General features: G+C 39.2%; 1 protein-coding gene across 2 annotated transcripts in view; it reads right to left on the bottom strand.

Moving 5' to 3' along the window:
* The window catches only part of anks1b (ankyrin repeat and sterile alpha motif domain containing 1B), a 297352-nt gene that overhangs the window by 110467 nt on the left and 166454 nt on the right, over positions 1 to 20431 (bottom strand). For both annotated transcript variants that reach the window (XM_084710483.1, XM_084710482.1), the window contains exons 12-13: positions 16357 to 16493; positions 699 to 885 (exon numbers count right to left, since the gene is read on the bottom strand). In XM_084710483.1, coding sequence (XP_084566609.1) covers positions 699 to 885; positions 16357 to 16493 — 324 coding nt within the window. The remainder of the gene's footprint in view (positions 1 to 698; positions 886 to 16356; positions 16494 to 20431) is intronic.

Consider the following 20431-nt stretch of genomic DNA (forward strand, 5'->3'; position numbering starts at 1 on the left):
AACTAAATGTTTGGGGGTTTGGGGACTTTTGGACAGACAAAACAAGCTATTTGAATATGTAAACTTGAGCTTTTTAACAATTTTCTGAGGAATGATTAATTGATGCATTAAGAAAAGTAGAAGGTCATTGAAGTATAAACCTCCACCAAGACCAAACTGCTCTATCTCGCAGTGTTTACAAATGTGAAAAATAATTTGTGTACATGATTTGGCTGTGCTCCAAAATGTAAGAGGTTCATCCTTGGCCAATGCAACACCTCTCCACCGAATTTCATGAAAATCAACTCAGTATTTCTGTAATCCTTCTGACAGACGAACCAACAAATGGTACTGAAAATATATCCTCCTTGGTGGAGATAATAATGACAATAATTGCTAGATACAACCCTATTATATACAAAATTCACTTTAAATTTAAATCTAGTAATCTATATAGAATGACTATCATGAAGTTTTTAATTTAGCAGCTTTGCTTGGTGTCCAGACTGCAGACAAAGTCCTGACAGCAAGAGTTTGATATTGTGATATTACCCTCAGAAGATATTAGTGTTTCTGCTGATCCTCCTCCGCAAGGAGGTCACAGGTCACAGTAGAGTGTATCTCAGCAGAGCAGGCTCTCGCTCTCACTTTTAACTGAGAGACGACCTATAACGCTAAACGCTCTCCCGCACTCCTACTCGTTTCAAGAGTTAACTCACCTGTGAGCTGACAGTCGTCGTTGGAGCCCGCAGAGTCCTCCTGGTTGGGGCTGAGCGGAGGGCTGGCAGGGGGGCTGGTGCTGAAGCTGGCGTAGCCCAGGGACGAGCTCACCTCACTGGGCTCACAGCTGTGGTTGACCGGCCTCTGGACGTCCAGGGACGAGGACAGAGAGGTGCGCTGCTTGGGCTGGATATGAGACAGGAAGAATAGAAGGACAATGGTTAAAGAGATGAAAAATTTTAAATTGTTTATATAAAGAAACTAAAATATTATATACTCTAGTAAGAAACTGTTGTGTTTATCCTTTTTTTTGCTTTTAATTGCATTTTAATTTAACAAATTAAGGTTAAGGTGTTTCATAGGCACCTTCATTTTGGCTTCCAATCTGAAATACACAAAATAAACAGTAACTATGTCTGCCAATTAAACACTTCCACTAAGAAATGACCTTCCTACTTTAAACATGCTTTGTGGCATTTTAGTTTTACATTGCTCTATTAGGGTTCAATGATTATGGGACTCAGGCGGGACAAACAACAGCAAACCAGAGACTGTTGTGCCCGAACGGAGACCACAGCAGGACGCAACGGGCAAGACTAAACAAAACAACTTGAAGGTCTTCCATGACCTTGACCCACACAGTAGGAGCACTCACAACCGTAAACATGGCAAAGCGACAGAGGAATGATGTTATTGGTGCTGTCAGGTGGAACGGTGAGGCGTGTCCCCGGCACCATACTGATCACCTCCACGAGCTGAGTAAGACGGCAAGCTGTGATTGAATGAGGTCCAACATGTAGTCTGTCATTTCATCCGTCAAGTCAGAGCAAGAATTTATCACTTTATGACCAGAGATCATCTCGAAATGCCAAAATATTGTGCAGTCTGATCCCTGTGAAGGTCTGCAGAGAGTGGTTTTAAGTCGCTGCAGTTTCCTCCTGAATGACAAAAACTCACAAATTCAGACTCACTCATTGTGACACCTGAACATGTGTGTGACGTAATAAGATATAAGCATTTCTACATGGTTTATGTAATGCAAAATTTTAATGCAAGTAAGAATAAGAGTGTGAGACATTAATAATGATTTTCTTACAGCCAGTGGTAGAGTGAGACAGAGTGAGAGAAACAGTGAGGCAGAGGACAACTGATACTGTAGACTGGCATCTGGTAAACACATCTTACATAATGAGGCATTTGCAGTTCTCAACAACCTGCTGCTATGCTGCACAAACAGCTCAGGCAGACTAAGCCCTGCTTGTGTGTTTGTGTGTGTGTGTGTGTGTGTGTGTCTGTGCGGGTGTGTTGTCGGAGGATGTAGGCAAATCAATACTGTGAACCATAAAGGCAAAACAAAATGCTGAGACACATGACAGGCCACCTTCATGAGACCTTCGCTGTCTCGTGTGTGACTCGAGGCACAAAAACCGAACCTTGAGAAGGAAAAGAGTGGGGGCAGAGGATATGAAAGGAAATGAAAGCAGAGGAGGAGAGGAGCCTCTTCTCCATGCATGCTGCACTCAAATTGTTTTTTAAAGAGTCCTCGGATCGACTGAACTAAAGTGAGACAGAAAACAAAAAAGCAAAACAGGAGCAGTGAAATAAATTGAAGGAGAGAGGGGCATGAAAAATAAAACAAATTTGAAAGGGTGAAATATTTTCATTTCCTCTCATCAGCGAATGAAAATTCTGGATTGACTGATATGTTTTTTTGAATGTGTGAATCTTTACATTTTGATTCTATTAATGCTGTATTTGGAAACTCCTATTAGTAGCAAGAAGAAATCCTGATAGTTTTACTAAACCCAATAACAGGAGAGACAGAGACAAGGGGACATCACATAAAATGAATTTTTGCAGTAAGATGATAGGCTACGCTGTTTCATCTGAAGAGTGCTGTGGGTTTTGATTTAACTTGACCATGTAGAGGAAGTAGGGTGCAGAGGAACAGTGATGCTAGGTGGTGAAAGTGGGTGGATTTTTATTCTTTCTGGACTGTTTTCTCTTATTTCCAGTCTTAACGCTAAGCTAAACTTGGGTGCTGGCTGTAGTTCCACATTTAGCATACAATATAAGTGGTATCTATCTTCTCATCTAACTCTTGTGTGACTTTCAAGGTCACTTTGTTCTTCTGTGTTTTTTTTCCCTTGAAGTGGACGAACAAAGGTATCAATCACACAGAGAGTGCCTACAAGGAGAAATTCAGTGTATGGGAGGGACAGAGACTAAAGTCCCAACTACAGCAGCTTCACCAGACCAGAATGCGGCACAGACACAGCAGTAAGATTGACTTCTTTTTTTTTTTTCGGTTGAAAGACAGTCAGTGGGGAATAACACAAGAGCTGCAGCATCCTGCAGAGAACAGGGATGTTTAAAGGACCAGTGCATCAACCAAACAAGATCACAGCAGCCCAGAAAGACAACAGGGAACAGGACAAGGATGCACAAACCCACAGAGAATCACCCTGACTTTGCTGACAAAAAATGTGTATTTACACATTTTTTATGACCTCTCTCTAATCAAAAGTAGGGACGCACTGAGTACTTTCATGTGGGTACTTGCTGATACTGAGTACAGCTGTTACAATGATTTAAAAAACATGTTTTATTTTCATCAAAAGGTTCTCACTAAATGTAACAAACTGTTAAAAGAACAAAACAAATGGTGTGTTCAGTGTGTTAGCTTTTGGTAGGAGCTGGACTGAACCTGGTATTGGTGCATGCCAAATCAAAAGCACTGGCGACCTATGGTAAAGTCAAAAAAACTGTCAAACATACTGAAGTTAAAGCACTTCACGCATTGTGCCTGCACGAACACAGAACTTTTAGTTTTTATTTTGCCGCAGGCTTAACAACTCACAAAAAAATGCCCCAAAATAAATTAGATGAGACAGCAATCAACCCAGAATGATGGAGCTGCTGAAATGTGGTGTTTCAAAGTGGGAGGTTGATGCTGTGCTTGTGTGTTTTCTTTTGCGAGCCACCCAATGTTTAATGAGTTAAATAGCAATTTCCACTTCTCCTATTCATCCTATAAGCATCTCTTTATTCCTGCACTTATCTCTGCCTTGTCTCTGCATGTTTCTGCTTCTTTCCAACAACTACAGGCGTCTTCTCTCTGGACTTGTGCTTATTAAGAGCGCTCAGATGCACATACACACACACACGTAGAACAACATTCACACGTACTGTAGCTCTGGCTGAGGCTTAGCGTTAACAATGCAAACGGGCAGTGGGCTAATGAACATGTCATGGCCGATTGGAAGGGGATTAATGAGCGCAGACACACAATCGCACACAAGAACACACAAGCAGGTTCTCCACGGCTCACTAGACTACAGCAAAAGACATTTTCCCCGCCTGCAACAGCATCCCTGGGGGAAAACACGCCATTTAACATTTAGTTATGTGTGTGTGCGCGCTTGGGTGCTAATAAATGACACACCCATTAGCTAAAAAATGTAATTTCCTCACCAAAGATGAGGTGAGATGTGCTTTGCAGTTTAAGTTTGCCTGCATGCATTGAAAAGCGCTAATTTCTGTGAAGAATTGTGAGTTAAATTATGAATAACAGGATAATCAATTATCATAAAATTATCATGTTTTAAAGATCAGAAAATGTGGAGTTGGGGAACGGGGGTGTCCACTGATGACGAATGAAAGTTGAACAGGAGCAGAAAAAAACAGAATGTATGTTAATTGTACCAAAGAGTCAGGGGTTATTTATTGCAAAATGTTGCCATAGCCACTGAATCTCTTTACTGGCTGACTAATTTAGTAATTTAACATGAACAGGGGACTGAAAGGTAATTATCATAATGGGTTTAATTGATATGTTCAGCTTTGGAGCAACTTCTCCTCTGTTAACAGTAGCCTAGAGTTAATGATGCTGGATATGGAGCAATGCACGTCTTTTGTGGCCTGTGTTTTTGCTTCTTTTCCATTCACCCCCTTTTTTCCCTCTCTGTTTATTTTTTCCCACAATAACAAAAAGATCTAAATGCACAAATGGCCTGGTTTGGTCCACAGACTCACGAGAAAAACATAAAAAAAATAGAGTATGTTTAGCTTGTAGAGCTTTAGCCAGTTCATGATAATCAGGCTTAAATCACATCATTTGATTGATTTAATGGTTATAACTTGAAGAGAGCACTCAGCAGAGGGCAGATCCCCATGTATGGTGAAGCACCTACTGCAATGTTCTTGATCACTTGTGAGTTGTAGTGGCCAGTTAAAAAGAGTGAGAAGTTCTCCTCTGTGAACAGTAGCCCAGAGTTAATGATACTGGAGCAACGTACATGCCTTTTGTAGCCTACGTTTTTTCCCTATGTCTTTATTTTGTTGGCCTCACACAATAACAAAAAGATGCAAATACACACACAAAAAAAATAACTCAGAAGGAAAAAAGCTCAGAAGAGATGACAAGAGAATAGAAAATAAAAGAAGCAGAAATCCCCCCACATCTAACACAAACTTTTAACTGCAACTCTCAAAACTCTTACTCTTCTATTCAGCTCTTGATTCTGCATTCTCACTTTCTTCTTGTTGCACTTTGCCTCTTTTTTTTGTTCTGATGATCAAGCTTCTTTTTCGGTATTCCCCCCAAGAAACATTTTTAGAAAGTTTCACTCAGGTGAGCCTCTCAGGTGCTGACACACTTTGAGACAATTTCGGTGACATTAACATATATAGTGCCCCCTTTCAAAGGCTCAAACATGGCTTGTGCAGCAGTATGTGTGCCTGTGCCTTTCCAGACACACATGCACTGTCCACTGAAGTACTTGGTGTGCTCTACTTCCATCAGGAAAGTTACTGTTGACTAAAAAAAGTGCTGACATGCAGCTTTAAAGATCCTCTTTTCTGCCTTTTTGTTAACTGCTGGAAATACAAAAGTAAATAAAGTAAATATAATATTCTTACAATCTTAACAGTTGTGTGGAAATGGAAGCTTTTATAGGTAATATACTAAAGTCACCAGTGGGTCTCATACCTTCAGGTTGGTCAGGATTCTGGGGGCTGAATTTAATTGGATAACATTGGAGGTTTTGTAGATTGCAATCTCAGGGAAAGAACTTTTCTACATCTTTTTCTTCTACCACTCCACTCAGTCATATTTACTCCTACTGTACCATCAGTCTAATGAAACAGTCTTTCCCTTTGTCCACTCAAATTGTGAGGAACTTAGGAGGCTTCTCTGTAGCTCAATTTGAATTAGAAGTAATTCACCTTCTGTCCGCTATAAAGTATTAAAGCAGCTTTCCTGCTAGATCTATAGTGGCACTCAATTTAAAATGCAGTGCAGAGGCCAGTGAGAGCTAGCAGTCCTCTCAGCTCACAGCTAATGAGGTGAACGAACTGCATGATTTATTGAAATCATCAAAATGCTACATCGAAATCCTTTTGATACGAGAGGGAAATACCAGGAAATAGCTCAGATGTGGAACTCCCACTGGAGGGGAGCTTTTAGCATTAGCTTGAGTCAGTTCAATTAGCAGTGTTATGACCCACACCTCTCCTCTGGGGCTAAGATGGGCAAGCAAGCCTCTTTAATAACCACACACCGTCTCACACGCAGACTCATAAAGGTCTCCTAGTTGTCCCAGAAACTTTAAAACGCTCAGGTGGAGTGCTTCAAGCCGCCAGCTATGAAGAGAAGAATGAGGTGACCAAGGTAGGTGAAAGAAAATTGATCTTTTTTTCCTTCGCCGTATGGTTTTTCACTCCTTTTGCTTCCCTCTGCCCTCCTTTCTTGCCACCCCTCTCTGACGCCAAACAGCTGCTATGATTGTTATTGTTTATTGATTGTGTCCATGTGTGTGTTCACACAGCCTACAATATTGGCTCAATAAAGAGGTGGCACAAATGCAGAGATCTATTCCTAGAACTGTACAGTACAGAACACACACGTACTGTAATTACGCACAGATCCGAGCAAATTTGCTGGAAGATTAACTGACTGTAGCAACACTGTCAGAGACGGATCATCAAGTGATCGTGTGTGTATTCAGCGCAAACATAGCCTCAGCGGCTCACTGATTGATGAGTGTGAACAGATTAATGAGCTCTAAATGCCAAAGTGATTAGTGATCTGTCTGTGCACGTGTGCTGTATTAAAAAAATTGCAGATTTTATGATAGGGGAAAAAAAAGTGACAAGTTACACTACTGAAATGCACTGAAACAGGGATGAAATGGTTATCGAACAGCAAAACAGCTTAATGAGTTTTTCATTAATATATGTTTTTTTGGGGGGGTTTTGATTACACCATCAATTGCTACCAACTATGGAAATATCTATAACAAGTTCCATTTATTTTATATAAGGCTGCAACTAATGACTATTTTTATTAACAATTAAATTGCTAATTATTTTTTCGAAATTAATTGTCTTTAAGAATTTATTTAAACTGGAACCAGTGAAAATTTTCCTTGAAAAATGACTGAAATGATTAACTGTATATCAAAATAGTTAATTTTCTTTCAATCGACAGATCAATCATCGCAGCTCGTATTTAACTCATCATTTTAAAACGACGAAATTCATCATTTTATTAAATAATTTATCATTTAAGGTATCATTTTAAATTAACTTTCATTTTAGTCCTGGTTTGGACCTGGTTGTTTTTCCCTTGTCTTTCCTTGTTCCACCAACTCCAGTCATAAGAACAATTACAAACTTTGGCTCCATTTGAACTGAGAATAGCACCTCTTCACTGTTTGAAACCTTTAACAGATTTCCGAAGTGATCTAGCCCAGCAGCGTATTTTTAAAGTATATCCCTGGGTTGGCAGAGCCTGGCAGTCATTTTTGCGATTGTCTTGTTTGTTTACTATAATTATGCTGTCATCCCGAAATTACTCTTCACTGATGTTAAAATTATACATATCACCTTTAAGTTCACTAGATCTGTGCTGGTCAAAACAAACCATCTCGACTTCAAGAAAAACACTAAAATCGATACCCCCTTTTTTCAATACAGGGGAGACTGATTGAGTATGATGCCCTTTAAGTGCTGTGCTCAAGAGCTTCTTAACCACAATGACTTGGGAAATTAAGAGTGCAAGTCTTTCAGATTCCTCGAGCAGATCCCCCAGAGGGATTCTGAAAAAACAAACTGTTGCTAGCCTGCTTCTTAAAGCTCTTGTATGCTCTCATACTGTATGTGACAGCTGTGTCATATTCTGTATATTTACCACTGAGCGCCTCGTGTGTGTCTCTGCATCCTCTCAACCTCTGCATGGGAAAAACATCTACAATCTCCACGCCTCTGAAAAGCATCAGGAACCAGTTAGTCTTCCTTATCTGCACTCCACTCTGAGTGTGTGTCTGACTGTGTGGTCAGGAAAGCTATCTGCTCTATCTGACTGTCAATGTGTACATTCTTGTCTGTTTCATACATATGTAATGCAATGTGTTCATGCGTGACAGTAGATCTGAATCTGTGCAATGCATGCTACATTCATGTATTTGTGTGTACCTCGATACGACGTGCAGTCACACTTGGAAAACAATGACAAACAGAGAAGCTGTTCTCTATTACTGGACCACATTTACTGTAATGCAGTTCTCTTATAGTCCCAACAAATACACTATTTACTCCTGTTCGAGCAAATAAATAGCAAAAAATCTATCAGCAGGCAGGTTATAATGTTCATTTTTGCTGAATTTGATGTAGAGAGGTACTGACTCATTTTCACGGTTATTTTGGAGGCTGCAATTATAGCTGCTTTTGAATAGTACTGTGTAATACAGCACGTTATTTGTTTTGAACATAAGTTCAAAATTACCTTTTATTTTAGCCCCAGTATGTCCACTGAAAAATATAGAGAACAGGTGCATTCTGCTTTTAGATGTTTAAGTTTCTTAACCTGCTGCTTGTTTACAAGCCAGTTCATGATAAGCAGGCTACAATTAGCCTGTGTGAGCTAGTGAGCTGCAGAACGAGATGTTGATTCACAGTGGGATTGGTAGTACTCGCAATTCCATTAGCCACTCTCTTAAACTTAAAGGATAAGTCTAGTGATAGGTCTCTAATAATCCCAAATGTTCAGTGTTGTTGAATTTGTTGCAGAGGTGTTGACTCAACATTATTTTAGCTGCTTTTGAATAGTACTGTGTTGTACAGCACTTCATATAACATTTATGTGGCTAACATGTTAGCAAACATCCCACTGGAGTGTTAAAGATAAGTTTTAAGTATTAACTTTTATTTTAGCCCCTTTCATCCACTAACTCCTGAGAAAAATATAAAAAACAAGTATGTTTAGCTTCTAAATGTTTAATTTTCTTAACCAACCGCTTCTTTACCAGCCATTTTATGATAAGCAGGCTACAATTAGCCTGTGTGAGCTTGGAAGTTGCAGTTACTAGCAATTCCATTAACCATTCTTTTATCCTTAAAGGATAAGTCTAGTGATACCCTCCAGGTCTCTTATAGTCCCAACAAATATACTATTTACCCATATTTGAGTAAATAAATAGTAATTACATTTTATCCTCAGGGAGGTTGTGATGAGGCAGTAATTTGAGCTGCTGTTGTGTTATTATACTGTGAGGTGTTTCTAATGTTTTGACCATCATATTTATATCAATGGAGGCACACTAAATTGCTTTTTAATTAGAAACACATAACGCACCACAAACTAGATCCTCCGAATGACCATAAAGCTGAATCAACAGCTCTCTAAAACCGATTGGAGAAACACTGAACTTCATGATGGAAGAATTTACTGCAGGACTGTTGTATTAGACTTTTTTTAAGATGCACACACAGTGGAAACAAATGCAGCTGAGTGGCACAGACAGGCAGAGGAAGATGGAAAGTATTGAGAGAGGGACAGACGCGTTATTGATTTGGTCTTTTCATGGAACTTGGATGCCAATAACAAAAATAACTATTGAAATTCATTCAATCGTTCTGACCTTAACCCTTAAACCACAAGTTTTATAAAGGCTGTGCTCAGACACAAACAAAAATCAGGGGCTACAGGAATAAGCTGCTGCAAGTATCAGATAAGATACAGACCTTCTATATTGTATAGACATTGTATTTTTTTAATTATAAGTCTATGATTTTGATGCTAAAACACAGCACAGCAATTTGAAGCAGAATGGCCATTTTACTTCACTTACTCCTAAAGATTTAAAAAAATATATATATTTAAGGGCATATTCCAGAACTACATATCTTCTTGAGTATTTTGTGCTATGCAAAAACATGCAATCGTCCATAAAAATATAAGATAATGAAAATCAATATATATATATATGAATATAGCTGATGATAAAACAGTTCAGTTTTGGTTTATGTCACATAAATAGAGCGAGGTAAAGCTACACTCCTGGGAGACAAGTTGAAAAATACCTTTATGTTTTGTTAAACGAGGTCCTTGGTTTTTCAAATCAGCAGGGCTTTCTCTTTCAGAAAAACAGATGCTTCGCTCTGTGCCTCCAATGTAATGTTAATATATAAGATGCACAGAATGGGGCTGCGCCTTATTGAAACGAATGAAGAGGCCGCTTTTCTGACACAATGCTAATGTTGATCTGAATGCTGCTTTAATCCTTGTACAGGATTTCAAATGAACTGTCTGAGGGGAAGATGTCTAGACTTTAAGGTATGAAATGGTAATCAGTCCTCATAAAAACAGAAGAATTTTGACCATGTGATTGTCTGGGATACCAGCTTCAGCCTTGGTGGGTGCAAACACGAGTTATCTCATGTGTTGAGTCTAACCAGGAATCTCTCCTGGGAAAGTAATCGTTATTAAAATGTACTCTTAAGACACAAACACACACATGCATCAAAGCAGGGCCAGTGGGTATGAAACTGATAACCCCATAATGCAGCATCTGTCCTTCTTCAGTTCACTCTTTCTTTTTCATCTATTTTATTATTTCGTTTTCCCTTTCTGTTCACATGCAGTCTGCCCATGTCTGTGATCAAGGGCTTGTGGAGATCTAACATGGCCAGCTGACATTTTGGAAAAGAGGGAGGGGATACAGAAATAAACGACCCAAACACTGAGCCCATGGACTTTAGTCTGTGTGCCCTTTTGACGCTTTTTTAAAAAAAGAGATCACATGTGTTATTTTACCAGTGTCGGGTTTGTGGTCAATGCTGCAGCGGCATTAGCGACACACAAGCTGAATAATTTCTTTTAAGCCCGGATTTAAAGAGATAAATTACTCAAACACATTTTTATTTGCAGCAACAAGCCTCGGGGAGTCTCGAGGAGGGAGGTTTACACACTGTGGAAAATGTGCAAAATAGGAAGTCATTGAGTCTCACATTAGTCTTAAATTGCTTATATTCAAAGAGAATTACACCACTGGGCTACATTAAGTCTGCTTGTTTCAAGTCTAGTTTCATTGGGTAAAAAATTCAAGAAAACAGTCTCAACTTGCAACAGATAAAACAGTAAAATTAAACTAAGAATGTCTGGATACCACTTTTGTATGTGCAATACTGATACCGCAGGCTTTAACCGCAGATGCTGATACAAATCCAATACAGATTTTCTATGACTTTGAAATTTTAATAAATGCATCAGTCGCTGTTTTGCTGCTTTTTTCCTTGAACTGAAAATAACAGTGTAGGCAATATTCTGATATTTCTGCATCTTTACAAGCTCACTTCTGCTAGTTTCCAGATCTCATGTCAGCTACTGAAAATGAAGGGTCAATATTATCTAACTAGATATCGATATGTTATGTTTTCAGAATGACAGAAATACTAAACTGGTGTTCATCCTGTTAAGGCAAGTGCAAAAATGTATGTTTTAATCCTGTGTAATCTAATCTAAATTTTATACTAAAAAAAATTTACAAAGTTTAAAGAATGCTCATTTGTTTTCTTGTCAAGACTTAGATGAGATGATCAATACCACTCTCATTTCTGTATGGTAAATATGAACCTACAGTCAGCAGCTTGTTAGCTTAGCTTAGCATACAGACTAAACTAAACCGTCCAATCTGTCCAGAGGTAACAGAATCCAGCCACCAGCACCACTAAAGCTCACTAATTAACATTTTATATTCTGTTTGCTTAATCTGTAAAAACAACAAAGGTTATGTGACAGACCATTTTTTCTGGCCAGTGCCAGTGACTTCCTGGAGTCTCCACTTGTCACCTGGTAATCTTTCAGTGATGGAGAGCTGCAATCCATTTCCCCGTGTTTCTGGTCTTTAAACCAAGTTAAGCCACCCAGCTTTTGGCTGTAGCTTCATATTTACTGTACAGACATATGAGTGGTTTCAATCAAACTGTCGGGAAGAAAGCAATTAACTGTAATTCCCAAATTATCAAACTAATTCTTCGATAAACATACTCCATTCATGCCATATTAAATTAAAAGAGAAAGCTCTGTCAGTATGACTTAAAATGAGCAGCAGAGTGAGACTGAAAGCTGCATTATGTCAAATTTTTCACTGTTACTTTACCATTCATCTTTGTGATATGCAATAGTAGAGGATAAGGCAATAATATTGGACAGAAATAAAATAAAAGAGAGTTTAAAGTGAAGTAATTAAATCACCAAATTGTGAAGTGTATATATTAGAGTTGTTCTTGAAAATTTTAATATCAAAGTCCCTAAAGAGATTCCCATAAAATGTACAATTTGATTTTGTCCAAGAGCAACCTAACTGAGAAAATGTTATGATTTAATTCAGAACCACATAACTATTTGAGAGATGGCAGTAAGAATCTGATCAAATCATCTTTACACTGTATCACTGTGTTTACAAACAGTGAAATTCAATCCATATTTCTTATTAGAAAACCTGCTGTGTGAGCCTGAAAGCATCACATTAATATTCTAACACCGAAAACAGGAGGAACTACACCAGACTCTTCTATACATGCTGCAGCAGTCATGTGTGTGTTTGCGTGCATGTTAGCCTGAGCTGTTCGGCGTACAGTGTGTTCTGATGACATAGCCAGCGGGAGCACTAACATGAAATGAAATGAATTCTAGAGAATTAATTAGGCACTATAAAATTGAACTCTGGTGCTCCTTGATTATGTGCGCTTCAAGCCGAGTGGAGGCCCGCTGGGCACCGCATGCGATCCCGTTACGCACATTAGTTAACGTGCCAAAGATAGGACCACGACGAGGGGACGTGATGGGAGAGGGGGTGATGTAAGGAAATGAGGGAGGAAGAGAACATGTTGACGTGAGTAAAGGACATTCACAGAGTTACAGGCAGGAGAAGTTGTGGGAAGACATTTAGTCTCATTATGAGCCTTGACACTATTATTGTCTTACACTGTAAAAAAAAAGAAAAAAAAAGAAAGAAAAGCTGAGAAAACAACTAGGGGCAAAGCTGTTCCATCTCAACTTAGTTAAGAACTTCAAAACTAAATCACTATTCAGATCTACTTCACTCATATTGCTATGAATAGTAACATTAAGTTTGATTAAGTTAATATAGCACTGAAGTTAAATACATGAGTAGATCTGAAGACTAATGTTAAGTTTGACAAACTTTGTAAGCACTTTAGTTAGTCAAAGTGCTATCTTAGGTTTGTCAAACTTAACATTACTGTTATACTTATGTATTCAAGTTAAGAAAACTTAAAGTATCACATTTATTGAACTGAATTGTGGCTTCTTATTTGACTGATACAAACTTTTAAGTTTTTTAAAGTTTTAAAGTTTTGTGTTTAATCAAAGTTAAAGACAGAAATAAGTGTCTATCTTTAATAATTATTGAAAAATTTTGCTCTACAAGATAATGATCTCGCCCCTCTATCCAACCCTGCACTTATGCTTCAGTAAACTCATATTTAATGATTCATCACCAGAATAAAGAAGCACTTCAGAAGGTTTCTCAGTGTCGCACATCGTTAGCAGACTGAGAAAACAACTGCCTTTAATTATCAAGGTGTGAAACATTCGTGCTGCGCTCGTGTGTCTGATAACAACTTCTCAGTGATAGTAGTGAGACGACTAAATAAGTCTCAAATCACTAATGAGGCTGATTTGTTGTTGCATTTGAACTGCTGAAAGTTGATTTGACGCCATTCAAATTATTCATCTGTTCTATTTTTATTGCACAAGTCTGTTACAGATGTGACAAAGACAGCGGCGAAGTTCATGTGGTGAAGTTTTCTGAGCATTTAGGTGCGTATGATAGGATTTATAATAAACATAATGTTGTCAGCTTCTGGTACGATCATACTGATGCATTGTTTTTAACACAGGTTTCCCAGGAGCCCCCTTCCCTGAAATAATCCTATCGCAGAATTTTTATTAGATTCCACACAAGTATGTATGAGTCATTTCTGTATCATTTCAGCAGTAGATGATGAACACACCTTAGCTTCAGGCTGCCCAGACTCTGAATTTAACAGTCTACTGGATTTGGATTCTCAGTCTGGTTCACGTTAGATACCATATCCTCCACTGCATCAATGTCATACCTTCACTTTAATGATTAATCGATCGATTTAACGGTTTTGATGATGACCAATACGTGACTTGAGTTAAAAATGCATCTTTTCAGATGGTGGTTCAATGAAGAACCAACATTCTTTTCAGAGTTAAGTTAACCTGTGTTTTATTAAAGTACAAGTTTATATTATTCGGAAAAGTTAAGTCAACTGCAATAACTTGTCAAAAATAAGCTCCCACACACAGGAGTGAGTCATCACATCGGGACTCAGCGTGGTCCCTGCAGCAAACCCCGTACCATCTCGTCTGCAGCTGCATGTGTACTGTCTGTAGCAATCAATGTGAATGAACTGGGGGCTCTTGTCCTTTTCGGAGTTACAGCGAGCACACAGGCAAAAGTTACCAAAAGTGGGAAAAGCTGCACGCTGGATCTCATTAACCCCTTTCACACATGTGAAGCGACTCTGCAATTATCTAGAAACTGCCCAGAGAATCTGTAGGTGTGAACAAAAATGTAATGGTTTTTGGCTTAGAGTTAACCCTCCCAGCCCTCTAGTCCTGAAGCCGTGTGAACCTCATGTATGAACCGAGCAGCTCAGTGACGTCAGGATTGCAAAAACATGGTGAGACGTGGCGAGAGTCCTCGTCCTTCTGCAATCTCCTCATGCCTGCTGCATGTGTGAAACGGTACATTTGGACTATGTCTGGACCTGATTCTCTGGACACAGTTCGGAGTGCATATGTGAAAGCTGCTTTAGTTAGAGCTTTGATAATGGCTGCATGTCACCACTGTACAACACATGTTGTTTGCTCACTTGCTTCTTCATTCTTGTCAAAATGATGTGAAGTACCTGGTTGTGTTTTTGAAGGAGGTAGAAGAGGAAGTGATGGGCTGTTGTTTCAAAAGCCTCAATTAGTCAATTCTAGAGGTTTGCAGCTTGAGGTTTGCACAAGACTGTAGAGAACTGACCCTTCGCTAAGCCCCGCCCTCCTTACTTAATGTTGCTACTTCTGTCAAGCTTTGAATTCTTGCAATGCACGTTTGCATTGCAGTTTACAGTGATAACGGTGGCAGATTTAACATCAACATTGGTATTTTTGAAACACTAGGTCTTTGATTCTACATAGAAGTCAACAAAAAAGCAGCTTCTCATTTCTTTCTGACGACGGTAATAAGAGCTAAGCATCCTCCTCCTCAAACTCCTCACATAACTAATCCCAATGTGACCCCAGTGAATAAAAAATGAGTTTGTGTCTGGAATTAATGACAGCTAGTCAGCAAGCTTTACTTAGATTTACATGCTAACTCATGACCAATTATTGCTCTTCTTAAAACCCCATGCACACCCCTTAAATATGTAGAGAAATGCAATGTTTGACCCATGGTGCCTCTATGATTGGACAGTTGCTGTTCAAAGAGTGAAGGGTCAGTCGAGTACAAATGCAGCCTGCAAATACAAGATACACATTTTTGCCTGGATCCACTTTAGATTCCTGCCTGTTAAAAGGGGGTTTTTCCTCACCACAGTCGCCTCAGTGCTTGCTCACGGTGGGAACAACTGATTTAATAAAGAGTACAGTCTAGACCTGATGTATTTGAAAAGTGTCCTGAGATAACATTGTTATGATTTGGTGCTACATAAATCTTAGAGGTTTCCATCCATGTCCTAACCTGAGGAAGGGAAAAGCTGGGAACAACAGGCACCCCTCAGGTGGACTCACCAACCTAATCAACCTAATCAGACGCTTTAAATACTGCCCCACTCCGTGAAATGGAATTATACTAAAGGTTTGAATAGAAAAGAGATTTTGAATTGAATTATAACCCTGAGATCACAACTGATTTCTTTCGCAGTAACCACACAAGCACAGTGAAGCTCTCAGACCCAGGACAGGGGCTCATCTGGGTTTCTGTACCCAGGATATGATATTCAGATGGACAAACACAACATGATAGTCAGGTAATCTAAACTCTAATCCACTATGAGAGTGACTGACAGAGACGGAGAGAAGACAGCAGATGAAATGAAACAATCAGAGGGAGGAACAGACAGAGATGTTTACCATTGTGTGTCTGTGTCTGTGTCTGTGTGTGTGTGTGTGTGTGTGTGTGTGTGTGTGTTTGTGTGTGTGTGTGTGTGTGGGTGAGTGCAGGTGTTTAAGCTCCTTGTAGGTGGATACTGTGATGTTCAATAATGCATCAGGTGCCTCTGCAACACATTCATTAACGTGTGTGTGTGTCTGTGTATGAGCGCACTCACCTGTGGGCGGATGACTCTCTCGATGTTCTTCAGGGCCGTGTCGGGGGAGGGGGGTGAGCAGTCTGGAGTTGGGCCCGTCGAGCAGTTGCCATGGTTACTGTGCTCCCCCTCACTCTCCGTTACATGGGACAGGTGACCTTGGAGAGAGAGGGGGGGAGAGAGAGAGTGAGAGACAGGTAGAGAGAGTGCAGTGTTGCGTTTTATGTTGCAATCGCCGTCACGGCACGCTCGACCCAGAGATGTCAGGGATTCATGTTGACAGCGGGGGTCAGACTGCAACCAGTTGTGTCTTTCAAGATGGTCACTATGTCCGATTTGGTGATCGCAGTCCTGCTGTGACTTGTCCAAGAGACAGGTCATGATCACTTGTGAGGTTTTTAATGACCTGCATGACGTGCAAAGGTTATCGGGCAACAAGTGCCAGAGAGGGACCTTTAGGATCAAGATGTCTACAACCATGGCATCTTGAAGCAAATCATAGATGTTTCAAATTCCACAAGTGGACTGCCTTCTGTTGACACGCTACAACAAACTGTCAACCCCGACACTCTTCATCTGCTAGATCAGGCCCTTCTCAGGCTTAGGAATAATCAGAGGTGCCACAATTTCAATATTAAAATCAATCTAAAGAATCTGCAATTCTCCCAGGATTTTTTTCTCTCCACCTCCAGTCGCCGTTGTCCAGTTGCCAAAGCAACCAGAACTAAACTTTAAGGTAAAAATTATGATGCCTCTTAAAACTTCACATAGCTTATTTGATTGAACTGATTTCAGGTAAAATAGCAGAAAAAGGGACAATATTGTTAAGCATAGTATTGTTTAAATTGTTATCATTGCCACCACTATTAAATCGCCATGATCTAATCAACCTTATGTAGGTCAAAACATCAAAACACTGATTAACTTAGCACAGCTTTACTTCAGGTTTCTCTAAAACAGCCTAAGTAGTGGGAAACTTATTTTTTATAGTTCCAATAAAAACAAGTAGAACAAAAAGAACAAAATCTCTATAGAGTTTGTGCAGCACAGTCACTTCTAAAACTACTGTACAGTAGTGTGCTTTATACTCCTTCTTAATTATCTTTTTGAAACACTTCCCAGTCATTCCAGTTATGAAAGGAGAAGGTTCAGGGTTATTACAGAGCCAACTAACTTTTATGTTACATTGACATAAAAATGACACTTTAGTGTAATATTGGGTAAAATGAGAAATGAAAAATAAGGTTCACCTCAACACCTCCAGCGTCACACAGAGTATTTTCATGCATTATTACACAGGCAGCCACAGAGACGTGTTAGCATGAGAAAGACGTGAGCGGAGCGTGTTTTGTAAATTGACAAGCCTCAGCAGCAACCACAGCAGGAAAATATGACGGCTGCCCACTGCAGTTTGATGTCTATCTCAGCTTTTTGCACACAGACACACACAACATGATTGTGTGCGTGTGTGTGCGTGTACGGCAGAGTGCAGAACCGAGTGTCAGAGCTAATTTCCCCAGCGTATGATCATTTAACAGAGGGGAGGGATGAAAACACAAGAAGAAGAAAAGAAGACAGGAAGAAAAGAGAGGGAAGTGCTGAAGTAGCCGGAATTAAATTTCAGAGGGGGAAAGCATCTGTCTTAATCAACTGGAGGAGACACACAACACACAACACACACACCTTTCCTAAAATACTGTTATCAGAGCGCACACACACGCACACCAGCGGCTTTCTGTCAGCTGCCACCTGCCTACATGGATCCTATCAGACAGCAGAATATCATCCAATTATGGTGTGAGAGAGCCAGCCAGGACTTGAACACACACACGCACACACGCACGCACGCACGCGCACACACACGCACACATACACACACACACGCAGGATGACATCACTATCAGCAATAGCAGAGTCACATATTTGCTGTGGAGGAATTTTTGCTTAAAGATACAGTATATGAATGATCACATCTAGAATCAGAAACAGGAAGTAACAAGTTTTCCTGGTTGTTTTAACTTTGAATGTCGGTGAAGGTGCGATTTTTCACAACTCCCACAAATCCTCTTCATGTATTCAAAAAGAACAAAGGCACACACAAGTGAAAAAAAAAGTGGGGCTGCTGATGATGTTTTGGATAATGACATCAATAATGAGTTTAATTTTATTTAATTAGATGATAGCACCTTAACTTTTAATTTGACAGGGTGTTTAGGATGCTTAGTCATCTAAGATAAGTGCATTTTAATCAATGTAATCACTGTCATCAAACAACAAAATAAGTAACAGGACACTTTTAATATCAACATATTGGAATGGTTCCAAAAAAAAGTTTCTAATATTCTAATATTTGATTAAACTCGATAGAATCAGTACCTGTACTTGTTTGGCCCCGTTAAACAGTTTTATTTATCTTATTCTCAGTGTTGGGCAAGTTACTAAAATTTAGTAATTAGTTACAGTTCCTGGTTACTTCTCTCAAAAAGTAATTGAATTATTTTACCAAATATTGTATTATAAAAATAATTAGCTACAAAGGAAAGAAACTTTTGTGTTCATTTTAAATGCCTGCTTTAATTCTCTTTCTAATTTCCTCGAAAATCAACAAAATACAAAACAACATTTCTTATAGTAGCTTTAAACAGGAGAATCTTTCCACTCAGTGATGGACATAGACAAAAACTCCTGCATGTTCTTACTTTTTAAGAGCAGGGCCAGAGCCAGGATTTTAAAAATAGAAGCACTTGTGACTTGAAATACTGAGAAATACTGCATGCTTGTGGGAAAATACTGGGTCTTACAAACACTGGATTTAGCAAGAAAATGTGCAGTTTTTTACTGTAAAATGTAAACTGACACCAGGTTAGTAAAATGTTCTAATTCCCAGAAAAATGACTGAGGATGCTGGCTTTGGTTCGTGGACTGAACAGGGTTTAATTTAAAGCTGACACAACACCGTTCCAAACTCTTTTAATGACTTTTTTTGATCATCTGCTCATTTGTTGTTGGTGGATCATTAGGTCTGAATTACTAAAGAGGTGACCTGATTCCATCTTTATTAGTGTCAGTGACTTGACAGCTTTCTCTCTGTCCAAGGAACCATGCTTCAGATTGCTTTGCTCTCTGGTCTGCAGCATTAGGACGACTGGCTTTGAAGTAAGAGTCGTAAGTCAATTTTAGTTTGATCACAGCTGTAATGTTCTTACATTTTAGCTTTTGTTTGTTATTTATCTTAAACTTTGTCACTTGTCTTTGATTACCTTTTATGAAGTGCACAAATTAAAGGAAAATTCAAGTAGCATTTTAACTACATTTAATTTTCTGGGAAATTTTCTACAAGGACATCCTGACACACTTTTTCAGTCAAGTGAATTAAAACGAGACTCATTCATGCAGCAAAACAGCAGCAACAAGGGAAAATCCAACAGAAAGCACTGGACTTGTTGGAGATGTAACTGTAACCTTGGGGAGACACTAGCTGTAACAGTATACTAGCATGAGAGAGAGGAAAGGCCAAGGTTTCCTGAGATGTATGTCTCATGACACACATTTATAGACACAACAGACAGACTAGAAATATCCTTTAACCGCTACACTGAGCAACACAATACTTCACTGAAACTGAATTAAATTCTCATATTTCTTTTAGCAGAAGATCATTTCCTCTGAAACAATAACTTTATCTTTATTGGCATTTTTCATGTGGATGTCCAGTCAATGTTGATGATAAATTGAGGCAATAAATTCCTCACTGTGCGCTACATTGACCAAGAAAGCCGAGATGCAAAATCTGTTGTTCCCTCTGCATCCAGTGATGCTTCTGGTGTTAAGGAAGAACATTTCAGTACCCATACTACCATACTATTTAGTATGCCAGACAAAGATTTAGTACATCCCCATACATTGTATGTCAAATGCAGTATACCAAAAATACGAAGATGTCCTACCTCGCAATTTGCAGTGTGTGAGCCAGCGTGCTTTTCTGGCTATTCTGACCTACAATCCTCTGTGATGGGTATATGAGCACATTTCAAAGTTGTAGGCGCAACATTCTGAGGAAGTAGTATGTCCTAATTGTATGCATACTGCATGCAAC

Source organism: Lutjanus erythropterus, chromosome 22, assembly GCF_056507025.1.
Source record: "Lutjanus erythropterus isolate fLutEry1 chromosome 22, fLutEry1.hap2, whole genome shotgun sequence".
Classification (NCBI taxonomy): Eukaryota; Metazoa; Chordata; class Actinopteri; order Lutjaniformes; family Lutjanidae; genus Lutjanus; species Lutjanus erythropterus.